Genomic DNA, 21,924 nt, shown 5'->3' on the forward strand with positions numbered 1-21,924 from the left:
TTGAAGGAAGTCCAGAGGAGGTTCACAAGAATGACACTGAAAATAAAATACTTATAATATGAGGAGCAGTCAAGAACTCTAGGTCTGTACACAGTGGGCCATCGGAGGATGAGGAGGGTTTTGATTGGAACTTTCAGAATACTGAGAGGCCTGGATAGGTTAGACGTGGAGAAGATATTTTCACTAATAAGAGAGACTAGGACCCAAGAGGAGAGCCCCAGAGTGCAGGGACGACCCATTCGTACTGAGATGAAAAGTTTCTTCAGTCAGAGGGCAGTGAATTTGTGAAACTCATTGCTGCAGAGGGCTGTGTAAGCTGATTCTTTGAATGTCTTTTAAGACAGAGAGAGGTTCTTGATTCGTGAGGGGATCAAGGGTTATGTGGAGAAAGCAGAAGAAGGGGGTTGAGAAATAAATTAGCCATGATCAAATAGTGGAGCAGATTTGATGTACCAATGGCCTATTTCTGTTCCTTCAGGAATATCTACCCTCCTCATTTGTTTGACTTTGCAGCATCACAGTTCTACTTTTTCCAATTTACAATTGATCCAAACTTCTAATTTTTATTGAATCCAATTCATGAATGCGTTTACAGATTAACACAACTACTGTATGTTTTTGAAGGAAGTCTTCCTGTAAGCTTTTCCCTCTGTGCCCTCAGATCTCTAATCTACAACATGATCACTCTTTCTCTCATCCTTTGTATTTGTCCCTACTCTCCCTACTGAACTTGGAATGTTTATTTAGATTGCCGATTAGTGAAGAACGGTTGTGAAACATCAAAGGACTCTAATTCACCTATCGGGTATGTAATGTGGAAGCAAATTAAACTGATGTATCAGTCAGTCACCTGACATCAGAATTTTGGAAATCACTCCAGAATGTCTTGAGTTACTGTTCTGAGTTGTAAGGAGTAATAAGATAGCTATCCAACAATTTCACAGATTATAGCAATATCATATCACCACTTGATACCGTTTCAGCGCTGGTAAGTAAGTATCGTCCTAATTATGACACAAAACAAAACTGAAAGGCCAGACGAAGCTCAACATCTCCCTTCAGAGGGCTGCTCTGAAAATATGTATAATTTTTCCAAAATCAAGTTTGTGATTTTGGTTTTAATTTAGTAGAGTTGCTTAAAGCTGGCATTTAGAAACAACTTAAAGCACTGAGATAGTATACAAATCCTACTAAACTGTTTGCATCAGATTATTGGAAAATTCTCATGGAATTGACTTTTGAGTCATAGATACAATTTTTAATTAAGTCTTAATTATAGCTATATAATGAACAGTATTCCAGTGTCTTCAAGATGCACTAGTTGGAAGATGTCGTATTTCTGTTTGTAGCAGAGATGGTTTCTTGCTGGTTTTTTTGCTCTGATTGAAGATCTATCAATATCTATCAATTTATTTCATTTATTCAGGTCAGCAACTGTAATCTCTATCGTCTTGGAAAGAAGAAAGGACTTCCCAGTCGGATGGTTGTCTCAATATTTGACCCACCAGTGAATTGGCTTCCTCCTGGCTACGTGGTAAATCAAGACAGATGCATTATGGACAAGAGTGAAGTGAAGGACATGGTATGTGTAAGGGAGAGATGGGTAAGGTTTCTTTACAAATGAAAGGACAAATGCTGGAATAGAGGGCTCCCAGGTTCCATCGTTGAATTTAAAATAATATTTTCCATACCAACTTTGTAAAACCTGGCTGAAATTGCTGCACCAGTGCAGCAATTCACCATGGACAATAAATATTCTGTTGCTGAGCAACATGTTGGCAGTGTCTGCATCTGCAAATTCCAGAGCTTGCTTTTGATTGCTAGTAGCTTTTGGGATGTTTTGTCTTCAAACTGTGTAAGTGTGGAAGATATTAGTTCTCAAGCATATTGTGTCGAGAAGAATGATTGATTGTGCATGCAGTTTGTTTCCAGTGCAGGTTTCTGTGCTGCGCAAGCCTGGAATAAACTAACTACTTTGTTTCTCTTTAATTTTTCCTACAATATGTGAGGTACAGTCTGGGTTATTTCTGAGACTACTTGATTTCAACTCCTGGCATAGGATAGGAGATTAAGGTCAAAGGACAAGTCCATTGATTAGATAGTCAAGCCTTCATCTAATCACTATTAGCAAGGAAAAATGTTGAGTCCTCCAGTGAAATCGGTGGAGATATCAATAAAAGAAAGGAATATACTATTTAATTTTGACTTTTTTTTAACAAGTTTCTCGCTGTATAGGTTAAAGAAAAGTCAACAATGAGCAGTGTCAGTTATTTGAGAGAGATTTTGTAACTTCCAAATGTATGATTCATTAAGGAAGTAAGTTTATGAGAAAGACAAACTATTCATTGATAACTAAAGAAGCTATGGATTGTGTCAAATTGAAAGAAAAGATGCACAGTGCTGCAAATATTACAGGTAGGTCTGAGATGGAGATGGGAAAATTTTAGAAACGAGCAAAGGATAATTTTTAAAACAAAATACAATAGGGAGAAATTAGAATATGATTGTAAATCGCAAGAGGTAGAAAGACAATAAGAACTTATACAATTAAATTAAAAGTAGCTAAAGTGAATGTTGGTCCCTTTAGAAAATATGGAGAATTGATATTGGAAAACTAGGAAACAGCAGAAACTTAAAGCAGGTATTCTTGATCAGTCTTCAGGATAATAAGCACCAAAAGCATCACCATAAAGAGAAATCATGGGACAAAAAGATGGGATGAACTTATTACTATCGCTGTCACTTAGGTATATCAATGATGAACAAAGCATTGGCTGGCTAACAGAAAACAGCATGAGAAAAGTTATCTCCTGGTTGGCAAACTGTAATTAGAAGAGCACTACAGATTAGTGCTGGTGCCTAAACTCTCTCTGACCTGTGCTGATGATTTGGATGAAGGGGCCAACTGTATTGAAGTCATCTTTGCTAATGATGCAAAGATGGAAAGGAAGGCAAGTTATGAGGATGACAAAAATATATGTTAAGTGAGTGGGCTGTAATTTGGCAAATGGAGTATAATGTGGGTAATGAGATGGTCCAGTTTGGAGGAATAGTAAATCAGAATATTATTTCAATTGATATGAGAATTGCAAAGTGTGTCAATGCTGAGAATTTGGCTTCATCATGCCTGTATTACAAAACATTAGCATGCAAGTGCAGCAAATAATTTGTAAGGCACGTGAAATGTAGAGCTTTTTGCAAAACTGCTGAAATATAAAAGTAGGGGAGTCTTGATGCAGCTATACATAAAAATGGTGAGACTGCAACTGGGTACAGTTTTGGACCATTTATTTAAGGATCTGATAAATTGGAAGCAGACCACATAAAATTCACTAGGACGATTTCTAGGATACTCATGTTGTCTTTTTGAATTAGGCCAATATTTATTGCAGCTTAGACAAATAAAAGGTGATCTTAAAATATATTCTGAAGAAACTTAACAAGGTAGGTGCTGAGAGAATGATTAGATTAGATTAGATTAGATTAGATTACTTACAGTGTGGAAACAGGCCCTTCGGCCCAACAAGTCCACACCGCCCCGCCGAAGTGTAACCCACCCATACCCCTACATCTACATTTACATTTACCCCTTACCTAACACTATGGGCAATTTAGCATGGCCAATTCACCTGGCCTGCACATCTTTGGACTGTGGGAGGAAACCGGAGCACCTGGAGGAAACCCACGCAGACACGGGGAGAACGTGCAAACTCCACACAGTCAGTCGCCTGAGGTGGGAATTGAACCCGGGTCTCAGGCGCTGTGAGGCAGCAGTGCTAACCACTGTGCCACCGTGCCGCCCTTTATTGGAGGAATCTAGAGCTGGAGTATAGTTTGAGTGAGAGGTCTCCCATTTAAGACACTGAGGAGGAATTTCTGCTTCTGGATGAGTTGTAATCTTTGTAATTCTCTTCCCCGGCGAGCAGTGGAGATTAGGTCGCCAGTGGAATGGGTGTGGGAGTAGGCAGGAAAGTAGAGTTGAGGTCTAAATGCAATTCGCTGCAATCTTGTTGCATTTAGCTCATGGGGCCTACTCTTCCTATTTCTTATGTTTTTGAGGTTGGTGATAACAAACAGTGAATATAATATCTACCTTTGAACTAGTAATGAATGGCTTCTTGGATATTTTGTGCTAATTCACTGTCTTCTCCCACTCAGAACTAAGCTGCCAATCTTCTCCACCCTCATCAACTTAATTTATGTAATCCCCTTAATGTAGCAAAATGTCCCAAAGTACTGGATATCTTTAGGAATTCTCCATTCTCTACAATGTATGATCTCCAATGCAGTTTAAGGATTCACTCATGCCTGTGCCATTATAACTCATCTGAAATCCACAGTTGCCTTATATTATTTACCACTTGCCCAACAACTCCCTGATTTGTCCCTATCTAGCAGAATAAATTGAAATCCTTGATTTACAAAGCTTCTCACAACTTCATTCCACTGCAGTCACATACTCACTCACTGTTGCTGTTGCTCTGCACTCCACCCATCTACTGGTAACAGCCTTCATCAACCTTGGAAGTATCACACTCCATCTTGAAAATCCCTTCCTCTTTTACATTTGTCATCTCTTAAAAACCTGAAAATCTCCAACTGTTTTTGTTCACTTCTTAATTTCAACTTTCACTTTTTTTTCATGTGTGAAATGTTTGGTTACTTTACTTCTCTAATAAGTTACGTGAATATAATTTACTGAGTCTGCAACCTTTTTGTGTTACTCCAATTTCATGGAATGTGCAGAAAATTTCCGATAAACAGATTTTATTATTTATTTGTATATCTGAGGTCAGTCACTTTAGGAATCAGTTGACTGCACACCCTGACTCATGCTATAGAATAAACAACTGTTGACTCATTATGTCCTTATGTTATAGAACAGTAGTTAAATTAGGAATACATCTCGTGTGTGTGTGTGTGTTACAAGCAGATTTAATCCTAGTTTATGAAAGAATTGAATGATTATCTCAAGGTGAAAGCATTTTCAATACTGTTGAGAAAAGGCAAGGGAATGGGACTTGCCAAGTAGCTGTCAGAATGGGCCATAAGTGAATTGACCAGCTAGATGATCTGTTTGGGTGTTGTATTCATTTCATGAATGCGTAAGAGGCTTTTGATCTCTGTCCTGAGATTGATCCTAACAGACTTGGTCCCAACAGCATGTTGGTGATAGAGTCATACTGCATGGAAACAGGCTGTTCAGTCCAACCAGTTGGTGCAGAACATAATCCCAAAGTAAACCTGCCTGCTTCTGGCCCATATCCCTCCAAACCTTTCCTTCCTGTATCTATCCAAATGTGTTTTAAATGTTGTAATTGTACCAGCATCCACCACTTCCTCAGGAGGTTTATTCCACACGTGAACCACCTTCTATGTAAAACAAAAAAATTGCCTCATGTCTTTTTAAAATTTCTCTCCTTTCGCCTTAAAAATGTACCCCCTTGTCTTGAAATCCCCCATCCTAAGGAAAAGACAATGAGCATTAACTGTTTCCATACCTCATTATTTTATAAATTTCCATCAGATCGCCCCTCCATCTCCTACACTCCAATGGGAAAAATGTCCCAGCCTATCAAGTTTTTCTTGATCTTGAGGTATAACCCACGTATGGAATATGAATGTTGTGGTGGGGAAGTGAACAAATACAGACAAAAGGGCAGGGGATTTAGTTTTGAGTGGTTTTATTTCTTCCTTCTCTCACCCAGACCCCCCAATTGGGCCTTGGTTGGCTGTGTGGCTTCTGATAATCATTAAGCCACATTCAATTGCAGTGGCTTCAGGGATATTTGTATCATTAATAAGTCAATTGTTGACATGCAGTTGGGAATCCTGTTCCATCTGCCAACTTTTTGGTATCAGGAGAGTGACACGGATCTCTCCCATGATTAAGTGGACCCAGTGATCCAGATTCTTGTAATGATTGCATGCAAGTCCAGGCTGCACGAAATCGAAACTCGGGGCATTATGAAGAGACGATGCACAATGTCTAATCTTGAAATTTTCTTTTAGACAGAAACCGATCAAGTGGCTAATGGTGATTCTTATTTGGATGATGATGAGGAGGAGGAGGAAGAGGAGGACGATGACCCTGATTTCCGTGAAGATTTGATGTGGAGGGCACAGAAGGAGGAAGCAGAATATGATGATGACTTCTCCGAGTATGATCAGGAGCACATTAAATTCATCGACAATATGCTCATGGGCTCTGGGGCTTTTGGAAAAAAGATCTCTCTTCCTGCTTTCCCACCCAATGATGCAAGCTATGAGTGGAAACCTCCCAAAAAATCTGCATCAGGAAACGGTCATTCATCCTCCGATTGTGATGAATTTGACTACAGCTCCTGGGATGCTATGTGCTACCTTGACCCTAGTAAGGCTATAGATGAAGATGATTTTGTTGTGGGATTCTGGAACCCATCTGAAGAGAATGGCGGTGTTGATACTGGCAAGCAGTCCATCTCTTATGACTTGCACACTGAGCAGTGCATAGCGGATAAGAGCATTGCTGATTGCGTAGAGGCTTTGTTGGGCTGCTACCTAACTAGCTGTGGTGAAAGAGCTGCCCAGCTGTTTCTCTGCTCATTGGGTTTGAAAGTCCTCCCAGCAGAAGAAAAGCTTGTCAACAAAAAGATCCTACCTGAGGAACAGAGTGCCTTTGATCTAAACTCTCAGACAGGCACTGAAACCCCTCCTCTTTCATCCACTTTGAAATCCCCTTCTTGCAAAGACCTAGAATATGGACATCTTCAGATTCCTCCTAGATGTATGTTCGATCACCCAGATGCTGATAGGACCCTGGGCCATTTAATATCAGGCTATGAAAACTTTGAGAAGAAAATAAACTATAGGTTCAAGAACAAGGCGTATCTTTTACAGGCATTTACCCATGCCTCCTACCACTACAATACAATCACAGGTAAAGCCCTGCCAATTCCTGTAGGCAACAATAAATGCTTAATGTAGTCAGCTGGTCTACCAGTATTTGTAGAGAAAGAGAGTACATTTCAGGGTCTTACTTTGTCACAGGAGACTGTCAGAAGGACTGTGAAATTGGGTTGGAATTAGTGGTGGTTTGCTGTGGGATTTGTGATCTGAGAGTTTTATCTTCATTGGTTACGGTGGGCATAAGAAAATCGATGGAGTACCTGGGTCATTGGCAATAGAGATTGTGTTGTAGGTGACTGAAATTTTTAGAGTCAGAAGAAAGGTATTGCTGAAATTAGATGATCAGGAAAACAGTAACTAAACAGCATAAACAGTTTTGAGAATGACATTTAAAGGGAATATTCAGCTAATGTGGCCATTATGATGGTAGCATGTGCAAATTGAAGATCATCTTGGGTTGAGGTAACCATTTCATTTGAGTTCATGCAAATTGTAATTTGGTCTGAACAAACACCTGAAGAATTGGGTATTAGAATCCGTGAGGTGCATGATTTATTTTGTTTTAAGGCTGTTTGAATGGTAGAATGCCTTGGTTTATCCAACCAACCTGCATGTACAAATGTCCTTCAAGGAAGGAGTTCCTTAGCATATTGTCTTAGTCTCCGTTATCTTCAACTACTTCTTCATTAATGACCTTCCATCCTCCGTAAGGATAGAAGTGAGGATGTTCATTGATGATTGCATAATATTCACCATCAACAACTCCTCAGATACTATAGTCCATGTCAAACCATCCAGGTTTGGGGTAACAAGTGATAACGTTTGCAATACACAAATGCCAGTCAATGACTATCTCTTAAGGGACAATTTGACCACCGTCCCTTGGCATTTATTGGCATTACCATCACTCAGTCCCCCACTGTCAACATCCTCGGGATTACCATTTACCAGAAAATGATCTAGGGTAGCTATGTAAATACAGTGGTTACAAGAGCAGGTCAGAAGTGAGGAATGATATAGCAAGTAACACACCACCTGACTCCCTAAAGCCTGTCCATCTTCAAGGGCAGGTAAGGAATGTGATGGAATACTCCCCATTTGCCCGAATGAGTGCAGTTCCGACGACACTTGAGAAGCTTGACACCATCTAGGACAAGGCAGCCCCCTTGATTGTTTGTGGCTGTGCTGCCATTCATTGACTCCACAACCAATCCTCAGTAGCAGCTGTGTGTACTATATACAAAATGCCCTGCAGAATTTTACCAAACATCTTCAGATAGCACCACCACCATCTAGAATAACAAAGGCAGCAGATACAGGAGAACAACACCATCTGCAAGTTCACCTTCAAGACAGTGACCACCCTCTCTCGAATATATATTGCTGTTCCTTCAGTGTCATTGGGTTGAAAACCTAGAATTCCCTCCCTGATGGCATATTGTATTTAACTAAAGCACACGGACTGCAACAGTTCAAGAAGACAGCTGACCACTATCCCCTCGAGGGCAACTAGGGATAAATAATAAGTGCAGGCCCAGCCAGCAATGTCCATGTCCAATGTGTATTAAATAAAAAGAATCCTTCTTCCTACCCTGCCATGCCTCCATGAGACTCCAAACCCCCACGAGTGCGGTTGACTCTTAACTGGAATATCCCTGGAAGCCATTTCGTGCTGGATTGAAAAATGTAAAACCGACTCCATGCCCATGTCTGAAGATGTGGAGTTGCCCATGTTGGATTGGTTGAACAAAGTCCAAAATCACATGACACTAGGTTATAGTCCAACAAGTTTATTTGATAGCTCATGGCACATAGCCTCTTTGTCAGTTGAGGTGAGTGTGAAGCACACAGAATACAGAATTTATAGGCAGAGAGATCAAAAGATCATGCAAATTATTCAGCTGTTGAAACTTTACTCACACCAAGTGAAGGGATAACGTTTATTCCGATTAAATGAGACTGAGAGATAATTACAAAAATTGAGAATAACATGATGCTGGAAACAAACCAGATGACTAGAATATGACATGGAACAAAAACAGGAGATGCTGAAAAAGCCCAGCAGGGGTTGCTGGGGGTGCTCAGTGGGTCTGGTGATATCTGTGGAAAAAAAATTAGAGTTAACATTTCAGGTCCGGTGACCTTTCCTCTGGTTTTTCTTCACAGATGCTGCCAGACCTCTTGGGCTTTTCCAGCGGCTTCTGATTTTGTTCCATGTTATTCCAGTCTTTGGGTGTGTCTCCAGTACCACCTTACTTTTTACTTTTTTGTAATTATCTCTCTGCCTCATTTAATTGGATTAAAGGTCATCTGTTAGCTTGTTTTTCAGTTGTTGACACTTCTTTTTCACTGTCTAGCACTTTTGGTCACCTGCAGAGACTTATTATCCAACACTCCATTCACACCAGTGTATGATTTCTTTTGATCTCTGACCTTGATCTCTCTGCTCATGTATTCTGTATGCTGCTTTCTCACTTCACCTGACAGAGGGGCCACACTCCAAAAGCTTGTGATTTCAAATAAATTTGTTGGATTATAGAGTCATAGAGATGTACAGCACGGAAACAAACCAACCCATCCATGCTGACCAGATATCCCAACCCAATCTAGTCCCACCTGCCAGCAACCTGGTGTCATGTAATTTCTGACCATGTCTGAAGAACAACAATTGAAATCAGCAGGCAGGGGTCTTTTTCATGGAAGTGAGTTCTGAAACTGCAGAAGGTCAGTTGTATGAGAATAGTTGAAGAGAGAATTTGGACTCTTGTCTAAAGTCATTGCTAAGTTACTGAAAGTTTATTACCCCACCATGTGTTAATGACATTACAGAGAAATATTTGTTGACCTGTGTCTGCAGAAAACCTATTGGACAAATAACCACTTTTTAATTGAGGGTGAAGAAGGAAGCACTTAAGATTTTAACTGTCATTGTGTGTGAATTTTAAAATTGGCATTTTAGTTCCAATTTTGTACATCAGGAAAGTAGCAGGAAACTTTTCCTACAATAGAAATCCAAGCAAGATCCAATGGACTTTTCTCAAACAACTTATTTTAGACTATTTTAGAATAATTTTTAAAAACCTTTTTTGTAGATTGTTACCAGCGGTTGGAATTCCTTGGAGATGCAATTTTGGACTACCTCATAACCAAGCACCTTTACGAAGATCCCCGGCAGCATTCTCCTGGAGTGTTGACTGACCTGCGCTCTGCTCTTGTGAACAACACCATCTTTGCTTCTTTAGCTGTGAAGTATGACTATCACAAATACTTCAAAGCCATCTCACCTGAGTTGTTCCATGTTATAGATGACTTTGTTCAGTTCCAGTTAGAAAAGAATGAGATGCAAGGAATGGACTCTGAGGTTAGTCTCTGCATTTTGATCTTCCACTAACCTGTTAAAGAGAGCTACAACTCCATAAGAGGGTCTGGTTTGAGGGGTACTCAGAACTGCACAAGTTGGAGCAATCATCTCATTCCAGTTCTGAGGAAGGGTCACTCAACCTGGAATGTTAACTCTGATGTCTGTCCACAGATGCTGCCAGACCTGCTGAGCTTTCCCAGCAATTTCTATTTTGGTTACCTCATTCCCTACTCTAATACATTACGGAATGTACTTCCACTTTGGGCAATTCTCTGCCACAAATCATTCTTATCTCTCAGTATCTAATTTTATCTCTTCTCTCCTTTAATTGGTTCTATGAAGTTGCATATTAAATTCATATGCATTTGCTGTCTTTTTGATCAGTAGTTTAATATTTAGCTTATAATCTTCATAATGTTTAAAGTCCTCACAGCGCCAGAGACCCGGGTTCAATTCCCGCCTCAGGCGACTGACTGTGTGGAGTTTGCACATTCTCCCCGTGTCTACATGGGTTCCCTCCGGGTGCTCCAGTTTCCTTCCATAGTCCAAAGATGTGCAGGTCAGGTGAATTGGCCGTGCTAAATTGCCCGTAGTGTTAGGTGAAGGGGTAAATGTAGGGGTTTGGGTGGGTTTCACTTCGGTGGGTCAGTGTGGACTTGTTGGGCCGAAGGGCCTGTTTCCTCACTAAGTAATCTAATCTAATCCTCTCTCAACTTCACTGCAAAAAGTCCTGCCTCCTCAAGTCTTGCCTTTATAACTAACTGCCCAGCACTATCCACATTACTCAAGAGAATATATTCCCTTTCCAGTTTGCATTGATATAAGAAAACTTCTCAGCATCGTTCACTGAAGTATTAAAGAAACATGCATTTAAAGGCAAATGCAGTTGAAGTTGGGGTAGCTCCCAGATTTAACAAAGACCTTAAAAGGAGGGTTAAACAAAAAGGTAGAGGTGTGGAGAGGGCAATTTAAGTCCATCTCTTGTTAAATGAGAGGAGAAATTATACAATTGAGACCGAAGTGAGAGGATCAAATGGTGTAAGTAGTCTAGAGGAGGTTCACAAGAATTGATATATGGGATGAAGGGCTTATCATATGAGGAGCGGTTGAGGATTCTGGGTCTGTACTCGGAGTTTAGGAGCATAAGGAGCAATCTGATTGAAACTTAGAAAATACTGAGAAGCCTGGATAGAGTGAATGTAGAGAAGATGTTTCCACTTGTAGGAGAGACTAGGATCTGAGGGCCCAGCGTCAGAGTCCCTGTTAAAGTTGAGATGATGAGGAATTTCTTCAGTCAAAGGGCGGTAACATTTTAGAACTCATTGCTGTAGGGGGCTGTGTAGGCCAAGTCATTGAATGTATTGACAACAATGATAGGTTCTTGATTAGTATGGGGATCAAGGGTTACAGGAAGAAGGCAGGTGAAAGGAGTTGAGAAACATATCAGCCATGGTTGACTCTATGGCCCAAATGGTCTAATTCTGCTCTTTTCTCTAATGGTCTTATGGCATGGTAGTAAAATTGCAAGAAAATGTTGGGGTGAAACCAGGAAGGAATTAAAAGTGACAGTAGATTGATAGAAATCCAGACTCCATTAACAGGCATGATCACATCCTGTCACAGTGGCGAGGGGAATTCAAGTTTACTTACTTAATAAAATCTGGAATAAAGTTCTCGTCTAATTTCTAATGATCATGAGTTTTTTAAAATGACAATCTGGTAATGTGGTTCACTAATGTCTTGCGGGTGATGAAATCTGCAAAGTTGACCAGGCCTGGTGTGTTGACAACAGACCCACAGCAATTTACTTCATTCCTGACTGCCCTCTGAATGGCTTAGTAAGGCATTTCATTTGTACAAAGTTGCTGCAGGTCTCAGACTGTGTCTGGTTACACCAGATAGCTAGCAACAAATTGAGAATGTGGTTCATTACTAATTTCTTCAGGGCAATTAGGGATAGACAATAAATGCTAGGCATACCAACAAACCTTTTCCCAAATGCAACTTTAAAAATATATAAAAATGAGGATGTAGCCTTCAAATGTTGGCCATCCACACTCCAAAGTAGGTCAGTTTGTATTGCATAAAGGCAAAGTGGGATAAGATGTGGGCAACAAGGTTTTAGCACGTAGGTTTGCTTGCTGAGCTGGAAGGTTCATTTCCAGACGTCTTCAGTGGGCATCCGGGTGAAGCATTGCTGATAATTCTTGCTTTCTATTTATATGTTTGGGTTTGTCATGTCATTTCCTGTAGTGATGTCATTTCCTGTTCGTTTTTCTCAGGGGGTGGTGGGTGGGGTCTAACTCAATGTGTTTATCGATAGAGTTCCGGTCGGAATGCCATCCTTCTCGGAATTCTTGCGCATGTCTCTGTTTGGCTTGTCCTAAGATGGATGTATTGTCCTAGTCGAAGTGGTGTCCTTCCTTATCTGTATGTAAGACTACTAGTGAGAGAAGGTCATGTTGTTTTGTGGCTAATTGATGTTCATGTATCCTGATGGCTAGTTTTCTACCTGTTTGTCCAATGTAATGTTTGTTACAGTTCTTGCACAGTATTTTGTAAATGACATTAGTTTTGCTCATTGTCTGTATAGGGTCTTTGAAGTTCATTAGCTGCTGTTTTAGTTTGTTGATGGGTTTGTGAGCTACCATGATGCCAAGGGGTCTGAGTATTCTGATAGTCATTTTTGAGATGTCTTCGATGTAGGGGAGAGTGGGTAGGGTTTCTACATCAAAAGACGTCTCTGAAATGACTGCCAGACTACTCAAACCGCTTGGTATCTTGGTCGCCCACAAACACACTAAGACAGCAGCTAATGAACTTCAAAGACCCTATTCAGGCAACAAGCAAAACTAATGTCATTCACAAAACACTGTGCAAGCACTGTAACAAACACTACATTGGACAAACAGGCAGAAAACTAGCCACAAAACGACACGACCCTCTCTCTCTCATCCATACATACAGATAAGGAAGGACACCACTCCGACTGGGACAACACATCCACCCAAGGACAAGCCAAACAGACACGCGCAAGAATTCCTGAAAGCATGGAACTCCATCAACAAATACATCGAGTTAAGCCCCAACTACCACCCCCTGAGAAAAAGAACATGATTTGACATTACAGCAGGAAATGACATCACCAACCCAAACATATAAATGGAAAGCAGGAATTATCAGCAGTGCTTCGCCCAGAGGCCCACTGAAGATGTTACCTAGTAGGGTGACGAAATGTCTGGAAATGAACCTTCCAGCTCAGCGAGCAAACTTACATCCAGAACCTCAACCTCGGCTACAAATCTTCTCCAAACTCGGTAACAAGATTTTAGCTTAACTGGAGTTTATGCGGATGGAGCATAGTAAGGCACCTAAAATCATGTCACAACAGTTTGTGGTTGAGACAAATGTTTGGCATTTTCGGCTTCATGTGACCTGGGGTAGACTCTTATAGCAATTTGAAGGGAGCACTCTCTGACGAATAGCGAATACGTGCAACTTGGAGTAATTGACTCTATGCCTTATTATGAGGAAGTCTAAGCATTCTCAGATATATGGTACATTTCATGACCACTGGAATTTCAAAACCTGTTACAGCCAGCAAAGTGGACTTAAAATATGATTTCTTGTAATTTAGGAAATTCAGCAGCTAATTTGCACACAGTAACACCCTATTTATTGGCATTTTTACAATTATTCTTTCATGGGCTGTGGGCAACAATGGCTAGAGCAGTATTTATTGCCCATCCCTAATTACTCTTGAAGGTGATGGTGAGATGCTATCTTAAACTACAGTCTGTTGAATAGGTACACCCATAGTGCTGAAGAAGTTGCAGGTTTTTGACCCAGGAACAATGAAGGAAGGACAATGTAGTTCTAGATCAGGAATTGCTGGCAAAACTCAGCAGGTCTGGCAGCATCTGTCAGGAGAAAACAGTCAGCATTTCAAGTCTGGTGACTCTTGTTTTATGAAAATCTTAGGCTGAATCATTTTGCTATTCTAACCATTTCCGAATTCATCAATAGTCACTCACTACATCTCCTGTTCTTGCTGTTCCTTTTTCCAATCTATGCCCTGATTTAACAAAGTTCTTCTGAATGTTTAATGTACTAATTTATTTATTATAAAAGCTAAGAAGATCTGAAGAAGATGAAGAAAAGGAAGAAGATATTGAGGTTCCGAAGGCCATGGGAGATATATTTGAATCTCTTGCCGGTGCCATCTACATGGATAGCAGGATGTCCTTGGAAACAGTTTGGCAAGTCTATTACCCCATGATGAGACCCTTGATAGGTAGTCGTCCTTATTGTTCTCCCCTTACCATTTCCCTTGTTGCTTTGACTAAGTTGCTAATACCTCAACGTGTTTCATATTTTAGAGAAATTTTCAGCAAATGTACCCCGTTCCCCTGTTCGTGAGTTGTTGGAGATGGAGCCAGAGACTGCCAAGTTCAGGTAAGGAGTGGACAAAACATCCTTGAGGAATGGGTAAGAAAAGTGGCTCAAAATATTTAGCAGGTACACTAGTGTGTGAAAGAGGGGATCGGGTAGTGTTTCACCTAGATCTCATGTGACCGGGTAGTGTTCCACCCAGATCATCAGTTTTCTGTTTTGAATGCTGTGCGTTTTTCTTTTCTTGGAGATTCACTTTAGCTCTTTCAAAGATAGTTGAGCTCTGTGACCAGAGAAGAAATTAAATATGCAATGTTTGTGTTGTTGCAATAAATCCAGTCTAAGTTATCAAGAATATCAACATCCAGTTTGAACAAGGAGAAACACCTAACAGTGCAAAGTATTCTAAATTGCTGAGGGGTCTTTCACGTAATTTATTAGGGTGTCTTGGTGACTTACCTGCACACATGGAAAAGAGCACAGGGACCATTCAGACCCTCCCCTCTGTCTGTGCAAATTTTTAAAAATGTCTCTGACCTTCGCCCTGACTTCTGTATCCACATGAACCTCTCACTCGTGAATACCAACACACAGAATTCACTTGGATCTGTACCTACGTCTTTCTGTTTCCCTCAGAAGTTACACAGTGGTCCTTAGTGGGCTGTACTACTTTCCTAGTTATCCTTTTACCCTTCATGTACTTGTGAAATAAATTAGGAGTTTCATTTTACCTGCAATTATTCTTTTGTGTCCCCTTTTTTGTTTTGCCTTGCATAAACTGTATTCCCTTGGGCTTGTTCTATTTTGAGCCCTTGGTATCTGCCATAAGCCTCCCTTTTTCTCTTTATCCAATTTATCCCTTGATGTCCAGGGTTTACTGAATTTGTTTGTCCTACCCTTTACCTTTATTGGTACATGTTGGCCTTGAGCTCTCCATTTCCTACTTGCATAATTCCACTGCTCTTTTACAAACAGACTTAAAAGTATCAACTCCCAGTCCACTCTAGCCAAATTATATCTGATCTTATTAAAATCAGCCTTTGCCCAGTTGAGAACTTTAATTTCAGGCCCATCCTGTTCCTTTTCCTTTTCTGTAACAACCTTGAATCTAATGGAGTTATGATCACTGTCTGCAAAATATTTCACCATACTGCTGGTCGCATTAATTTCCAGCTTTAGTTCTCTCTCTTCTTTCACCCCCAATCAACTCCACAGTGTTAGGAGTCAACTTAGTCTCCGTGGTAATGAAGAGCTTATAATTTCCCAAACCTGTGTCAGCAGTCTAGGCAAGAAGTGCAGTTTGTCTGCTGGAACTCATCTGTCCATAAGTCATCCTGAGCAGATAGCTGTTGAATTAGAATGTGTGTGTCATTGGAAACGTATAAAGTACAAGTTATAGCAATACCTTTGTTAAGGACAGTGCACCTGGAAGGCATTTATTTCAACTTTACCTGGTTAACTTGAAGTTAGGAGAGAGCTAAATTTCAAACCTATAATTTTCTGATCAAGAGGCAAGCCACAGATGTTGAAGGCAAATTTAATGCATGCTTTCTTCACTCCATCTGTCAATATTTGTACATATTTATATAGTTATTGATTTTGACAGATAGCAAGCAGGATTGTAAAACTTGTAATAATCAGTTTTGCTTGTTTTGAAGAATAGGAATGTTTAACCATTCTGTAATTGATATGTGAATTTTTATTTGGCTGAAATGTCTAATTTTTTTTAAAAATGTCAATTCTGTTGTTTTTGAAGTCCTGCAGAAAGAACTTACGACGGAAAAGTCCGTGTCACCGTGGAGGTGGTTGGCAAAGGCAAGTTCAAAGGTGTTGGCCGCAGTTACAGGATCGCCAAGTCTGCAGCTGCCCGGAGAGCACTACGGAGCCTGAAGGCAAATCAGCCTCCACTGCAGAATAGCTGAGACCCTTTCTCCCAACCTCCAGGCCAACCCAGCCCCTTCATCAGCTCACCTGAGGTTATACCACACAAGTCTGGGTCAAAAGAGTCATTCTATGAAGGTGTAAAGTGTTTGTACTACAGTAGTATAATTTAGGATTAATCGTAGTTTATAGTAAGTTCTTGCGCGAACACAATCCTGCCCCCCTCCTCCTTTTGCTAGATTAATCACAAGAGTGCTTTATATTCATTTTGCAACCATTTAACAGTTGTCAGGTCCCCTATGATGTTTACTTAATTTTTTTTATGAATAGAAGCTTTTGCTTGTTGTTTAGTGAGCCAGGAAGCTTATGCTGGAAAGTGATTAGTTATTAGATTGCACATTTTTACTAATCTTGAAATTCTCGACCTGTGCACTAGTGCCAGTCCAGCCACAGTGTGTAAAACTGTTGTGTATGAGCTGGTAAGAGAGAGCGAGTGAGTGTGCCAGTATTGTCCTGTTTCCTTGTCATCCTTTCACATTTTGAGATGGCATTTCCAATCCTTGTTTTGCACTTAATTTAAATAGGAACAGGTTCCACTTAAAGCGACTGGCATTTTCAGTAGCATTTGTTCAACATAATGCCACATATTGAGTCTCTTGCATTTAATCAAAAGGGTTTTGCCTTAATTGAACGTAACCCCACTTGTTTTTTTCCTAAACCTTTTGATACATTTCTATAGTTGATTTTACATTCCCATTTAATACACATTGTATGATAATTAACCACAGCCCTTGACTGACCTCTTTTGGAGCTGTGGCTGTGTAACTTATTGCAGAGCTAGAGGTAGCTGCACATATATTTTAATACAGATTAAATGGTTCCAGATACTTAGAGTCAAGGTGTTGAAAATTTTCTTTGATGCAAGAAGCAGCTAAACTTACACTATGTGGTCTTTGGGGAAAGCGTGCATTGTGCTGACAATGTGAGTGCGGTGCTTCCAAACGCAAGCAACGTGAAGTAGATGGTGCAGTACAGAAACTGTCACATTCAAGACACAGCAACTTTAGACATATCATTCAAAATATATGCTGCAGAATTTTGTAAGAACAGATGAAAGGGTTTTTTAAATTAATGTGAGCACCTTTCCATTTTTAAGGGGGTGGGGGTTAATGTACATGTACATGCATATATACAGCATACAAGACACATGGTACATGCATATACAATGCACACAGACAAAAAAAAAGGCAGAGGAGTACAACACATGCATATGACTATCCTCAACATCTGTCTATAGCACCTAACAGTTGACTTTTACACCAAAGCTGTGTTTGTGAAGAAGCGCATTCATGTTCCATTAGTTTCATTTGTTTTTCTCTTCAAAAGCGGCACAAGCAAGAAAAATGAAATCCTGTGACAAAAGACGATCATGTTTAATCAGTCTTCAGCGTTCAAGCTTTTAAAAAGAGGATGCATCCTACTTGGCTCGGCTCAAAATTGTAGTTACATTTTCAGTAGTTACCAGTTAGGCGTTCTTCCCTTTAAATACCTCAGTTCTTAATTGCATGCGTTTTTGATTTCTCGTTTTATTTTGGTGCTATGTTTTTATATTATGCTTGAAATGTTTAAAAAATAATTGTTTTTGCACTGTAACTATAATACCTCTTTTAATTTACTTTTTTAAAATTGTTTGAGAATTTCATCCCAGTACACTCTAAATAATTATTTCAAGTTATCTGCAGTCGTCACCACCCGACTACCATGATATGCTTCAGATTTCAAGAGCTAGCCTTTTTTTTGTTGTTGGTCTCTTGAGTTGGAGATAGAAATTTGAAATACGTATGTTGAGGTGTTCCTTTTTTTTTTGCATCCCATTCTGTCCCTTTTCCTTTCACTTTATTTGAAAAGGTAAAGTCATTTATTCTGTCCACTTATCAGTTTTAATAAGTGGGTACTTTTTAAAGTAGAAGCTGAAAAATGTATAAGTGATTTTAATACTTCTGTCATATGTGTATTGTCTTACTGATTGGCATAAACTCGTTTTAATTCATAACATGATACAGAAGATGGATTTGTATCTGTTTTTATGCTCTGTTATTACCCTAATTTTGTTAGAAAGATCTTTCATTCTGTGGGCGTAGACCTAGGCGAGCACTCATCTATGTATACATCTATTTTTAATTTACTTGGCAAAAACTGCTATGTCAAACAGTGTGCCACAAGTTTGGGAGTATTTCCAGTATTAACAGTGCATCACACTTTATTGCAATCAACAGAAGTGTGAGGTTATTTATGGCATGTGCATTCATTGTGAAACCATTTTTTTTTCATTGTAACTGAACAATCTACATTTACTTTAAAGTCCTAATCAATGCTGCAGTTTAATTCCTCCTTGTCTTTGTCGAGGCACAAAACACAGTTTTTTTTTGTCCCCTTCGCTGTTGTATACATGTAGCACGATTTAAGCATTGCACTTGGCACCATGCTTTACCTCATTTCAAACGAGAAATGTATATGCTAATATGCTTAACAGAAACAATGATTTTTTTTATTTTCGGTTTGGGCCTTGCTGCTGTTATAACTGCTAAGGTTTTTTATGTAAAAGATAATTAACTTGCTATCTATTGTGTGCCTGCAGTCCCTCACTCACTGTACAATACATGACTTTAATGCACTCGAACTTCATAGCATCAGCGGGTCAGCAGCAGTGGCAGAAACTTATTGTTTTGTTGGTATTTTGTAGCAGAATGATAACTGTGATTTATTAAAGGAAGAAGAGAAAGAATGCGTGTTTGCGAGGCGTTTGAGTATTTGCAGGCGTTTGCTGTACTGTAAATAGTGTGATTTTAAAGCACCTGTAGCAGAATGGGAGTGGATACGAAATGTATTGAAACTAAATTAAGTGCATCATCATATGCTGCAGCAGTCTTTAAGGGACATGGAATATATCTCATTCATACTGTAAACTCGCTGCAGAGATTTGCATTCTGCACCTTATGGATCACAATTTTACCTTTTAATAGTTTCTTTTTGTAATTGTAGCTGAATATCTACAATAAAGTATGGTCTGGTTGTTCATTATTTTGAAGCCTGGTGATTTCAGTGTATGTATCAAAAGTAGCTTTAGAAAGCATTTTTGTGTTTTCAACAACACTATCATCTGTGAGCAGAGAAACCTGACAGTTAAAGAGATGAGAGAAACTTATTTTACTCGGTTACTGGTAGGTTACTTGACGAAGTTTACAAAAGATGATCCGATTGGTCAGTGCCATTACTCAAGTTCCACATGTGCTTCCTCCCACTCATCCCTATTCCTCTAACCTCAGCATTACTTTCTTTTTCTTCAGTTTCTCAAGTACTTATTAACTTGCCCTTAAATGCATCTATGTCATTTACCACAAGGTAGGGAGTTCATGTTCTGAGTTTTTCAAAATTCCCTAGTTAGGTTTTTAATAACTTTTGTTTATGACATCTGGTTTTCTTCTCTCCCACATATGGAAGCACCTTGTTTATGCCTGCTTTATCAAACCCCATTTAGTTATTTTAAAGACCTTAATTGGATCATGTCTTTCTGAGAGAAGTAAACTAGCCCAACCTCTTCAATATTTCCAGATTAGAATGAATCAGTTTTGGTAGCATTGTTGTAAATCTTTTGTACCTTCATGTTCCTTTCTGTAATATAGAAGGCCAGGGACTGTGTGTGGAGCTTCAATTTGAGAAGAAATCCATCAGATCAGCTTGTGTTGCACATCATTCCACAGTCACCGTGTAGCCTTCTGCAAGGAGCAAGAAGATTGCCAATCTATTGCATTTCCTCTGGCAATGTCAAATGGCACACACCTGACAAACTCCCATATCCTCCTCACCCCGCTCAAAATAAAATTATTTGCTTCCTTAGATCTCACTGGGAAAAAGATATTCAACTGAAGTCAGTCACCAAATCAGTTGTCTCTAGTGTTGTGCCTTGCAAATTGTCAAGATGTCTGTGGTTTGCTACTGCTAAGTTGTTTTACATGGTAAATTTTAGATCATATCCTCTGTCTCCATTTTGTTCTATATGTTTTGATTTCCTGGTTAATTTGTCTCCATTCTTTCTTTAGTGTTGCATTTAGGGGGTCAATCTAGCCATTCACGCCTCAAATAGACAAATTCTGTTTCTTTATTGCACCTATTATTACACTCTGGTTTTTTGTGCTGTAAAATCTTTAATTTCTCTCTCCATCTGCATGATCACATGCCTTCCATTTTACTCTTCCTGCCTTGTCTCTCCCCAACCACTTCCAATGATTGAACATTACATTTTATTGCAATTCTGTTTCTCTTTAGTACTGAACAAAGGTCATGTTGACTTGAAGTATTAGATGGAACCCTGTGAGGATTTGACCAAAGTGAGCTATAGCAAGATGGTGGCATAATCAGAGGATGTTCAGTGAGACCCATTTTATATCAGGATCATCTAACCATATCTTGTATGTTTTTTTTAGAAGTGGTGTGACGTTGACTGGCAGTGGCAAGGTCCCAATTGACGCTCATTGTTGCTTGTGAAATGCTGTTTTGACAGTGTAACTTGTCATAGGTTATGTTTATACATATCATACAAACTAGACTGGGAAAACTTGATATGGAAACCAGAATGGGTTCTTGACTGATTTAACTTAACGCTTAGTCTAAAAGACCTGGACATAACATACTAACAGCTCACGTTTGCTTCATGGGTAACGACCAAGAGCTGCTCACATCCATGGACAACGGTACTGACACATGCTAGCACTAGAACCCCTCTGATCCACTTAACAAGACACTTCTGCATTTCAGTGTTGCACCTTGGACTACATTGTAATGCTGCATCATGAGCATTTTGCACTCTGGAATGCATACACCCCTCATGGACTGGACTGGGCTGCAGCTCTCAGCTCTTTAACTGTCACTGCTCATTTAGAGCTTATCTAGATGCATACAGCACTCATGCCCCCCTCAGCCACAGATGCCAGGTTCACGTTATGACTGTCCTGTCTTGCTATTCTGAGCAGACACAAATTTGAGCTTATCAAGGCTGTCAGCAGGCCCCAATCATTCAAAGATGCTGGTACCTGATAAGTTGGGACAGAAATCTGGTGACTTTTGCCATAAGGGCAGAAATAGATTAGAGCGCTGGAAAAGCACAGCAGGTCAGGCAGCATCCGAGGAGCAGGAAAATTGACGTTTTGGGCAAAAGCCCTTCATCAGGAATTAGAGCTGCAGTGAGTTTGGTAACAAGCTCTTGTGAGAATCACCATCATAACCTGATGTGGCTTACACTTAACCAAAAAAAAATAAGATTCAGACCCCTCAAGATGTTGCCTGACTTGCTGAGATTTCTAGTAGTTTTTCTTCTTTTTTTGCATGTTAAAATGAGCTGTTCA

At 39.8% G+C, this 21,924-nt stretch overlaps 1 protein-coding gene across 6 annotated transcripts in view; it reads left to right on the forward strand.

Annotated features, from left to right (window-relative positions):
* Positions 1-19,603, forward strand: part of dicer1 (dicer 1, ribonuclease type III) — a 184,127-nt gene extending 164,524 nt beyond the window's left edge. For all 6 annotated transcript variants that reach the window (XM_072568045.1, XM_072568044.1, XM_072568043.1 and 3 more), the window contains 6 exons: positions 1,427-1,582; positions 6,013-6,919; positions 9,981-10,249; positions 14,381-14,543; positions 14,629-14,704; positions 16,398-19,603. In XM_072568045.1, the coding sequence (XP_072424146.1) occupies positions 1,427-1,582; positions 6,013-6,919; positions 9,981-10,249; positions 14,381-14,543; positions 14,629-14,704; positions 16,398-16,563 (1,737 nt within the window). In that variant the 3' untranslated portion in view covers positions 16,564-19,603. The remainder of the gene's footprint in view (positions 1-1,426; positions 1,583-6,012; positions 6,920-9,980; positions 10,250-14,380; positions 14,544-14,628; positions 14,705-16,397) is intronic.
* The last annotated feature ends 2,321 nt before the right edge of the window (positions 19,604-21,924 follow it).

Source organism: Chiloscyllium punctatum, chromosome 4 (genome assembly GCF_047496795.1).
Source record: "Chiloscyllium punctatum isolate Juve2018m chromosome 4, sChiPun1.3, whole genome shotgun sequence".
NCBI lineage: Eukaryota > Metazoa > Chordata > Chondrichthyes > Orectolobiformes > Hemiscylliidae > Chiloscyllium > Chiloscyllium punctatum.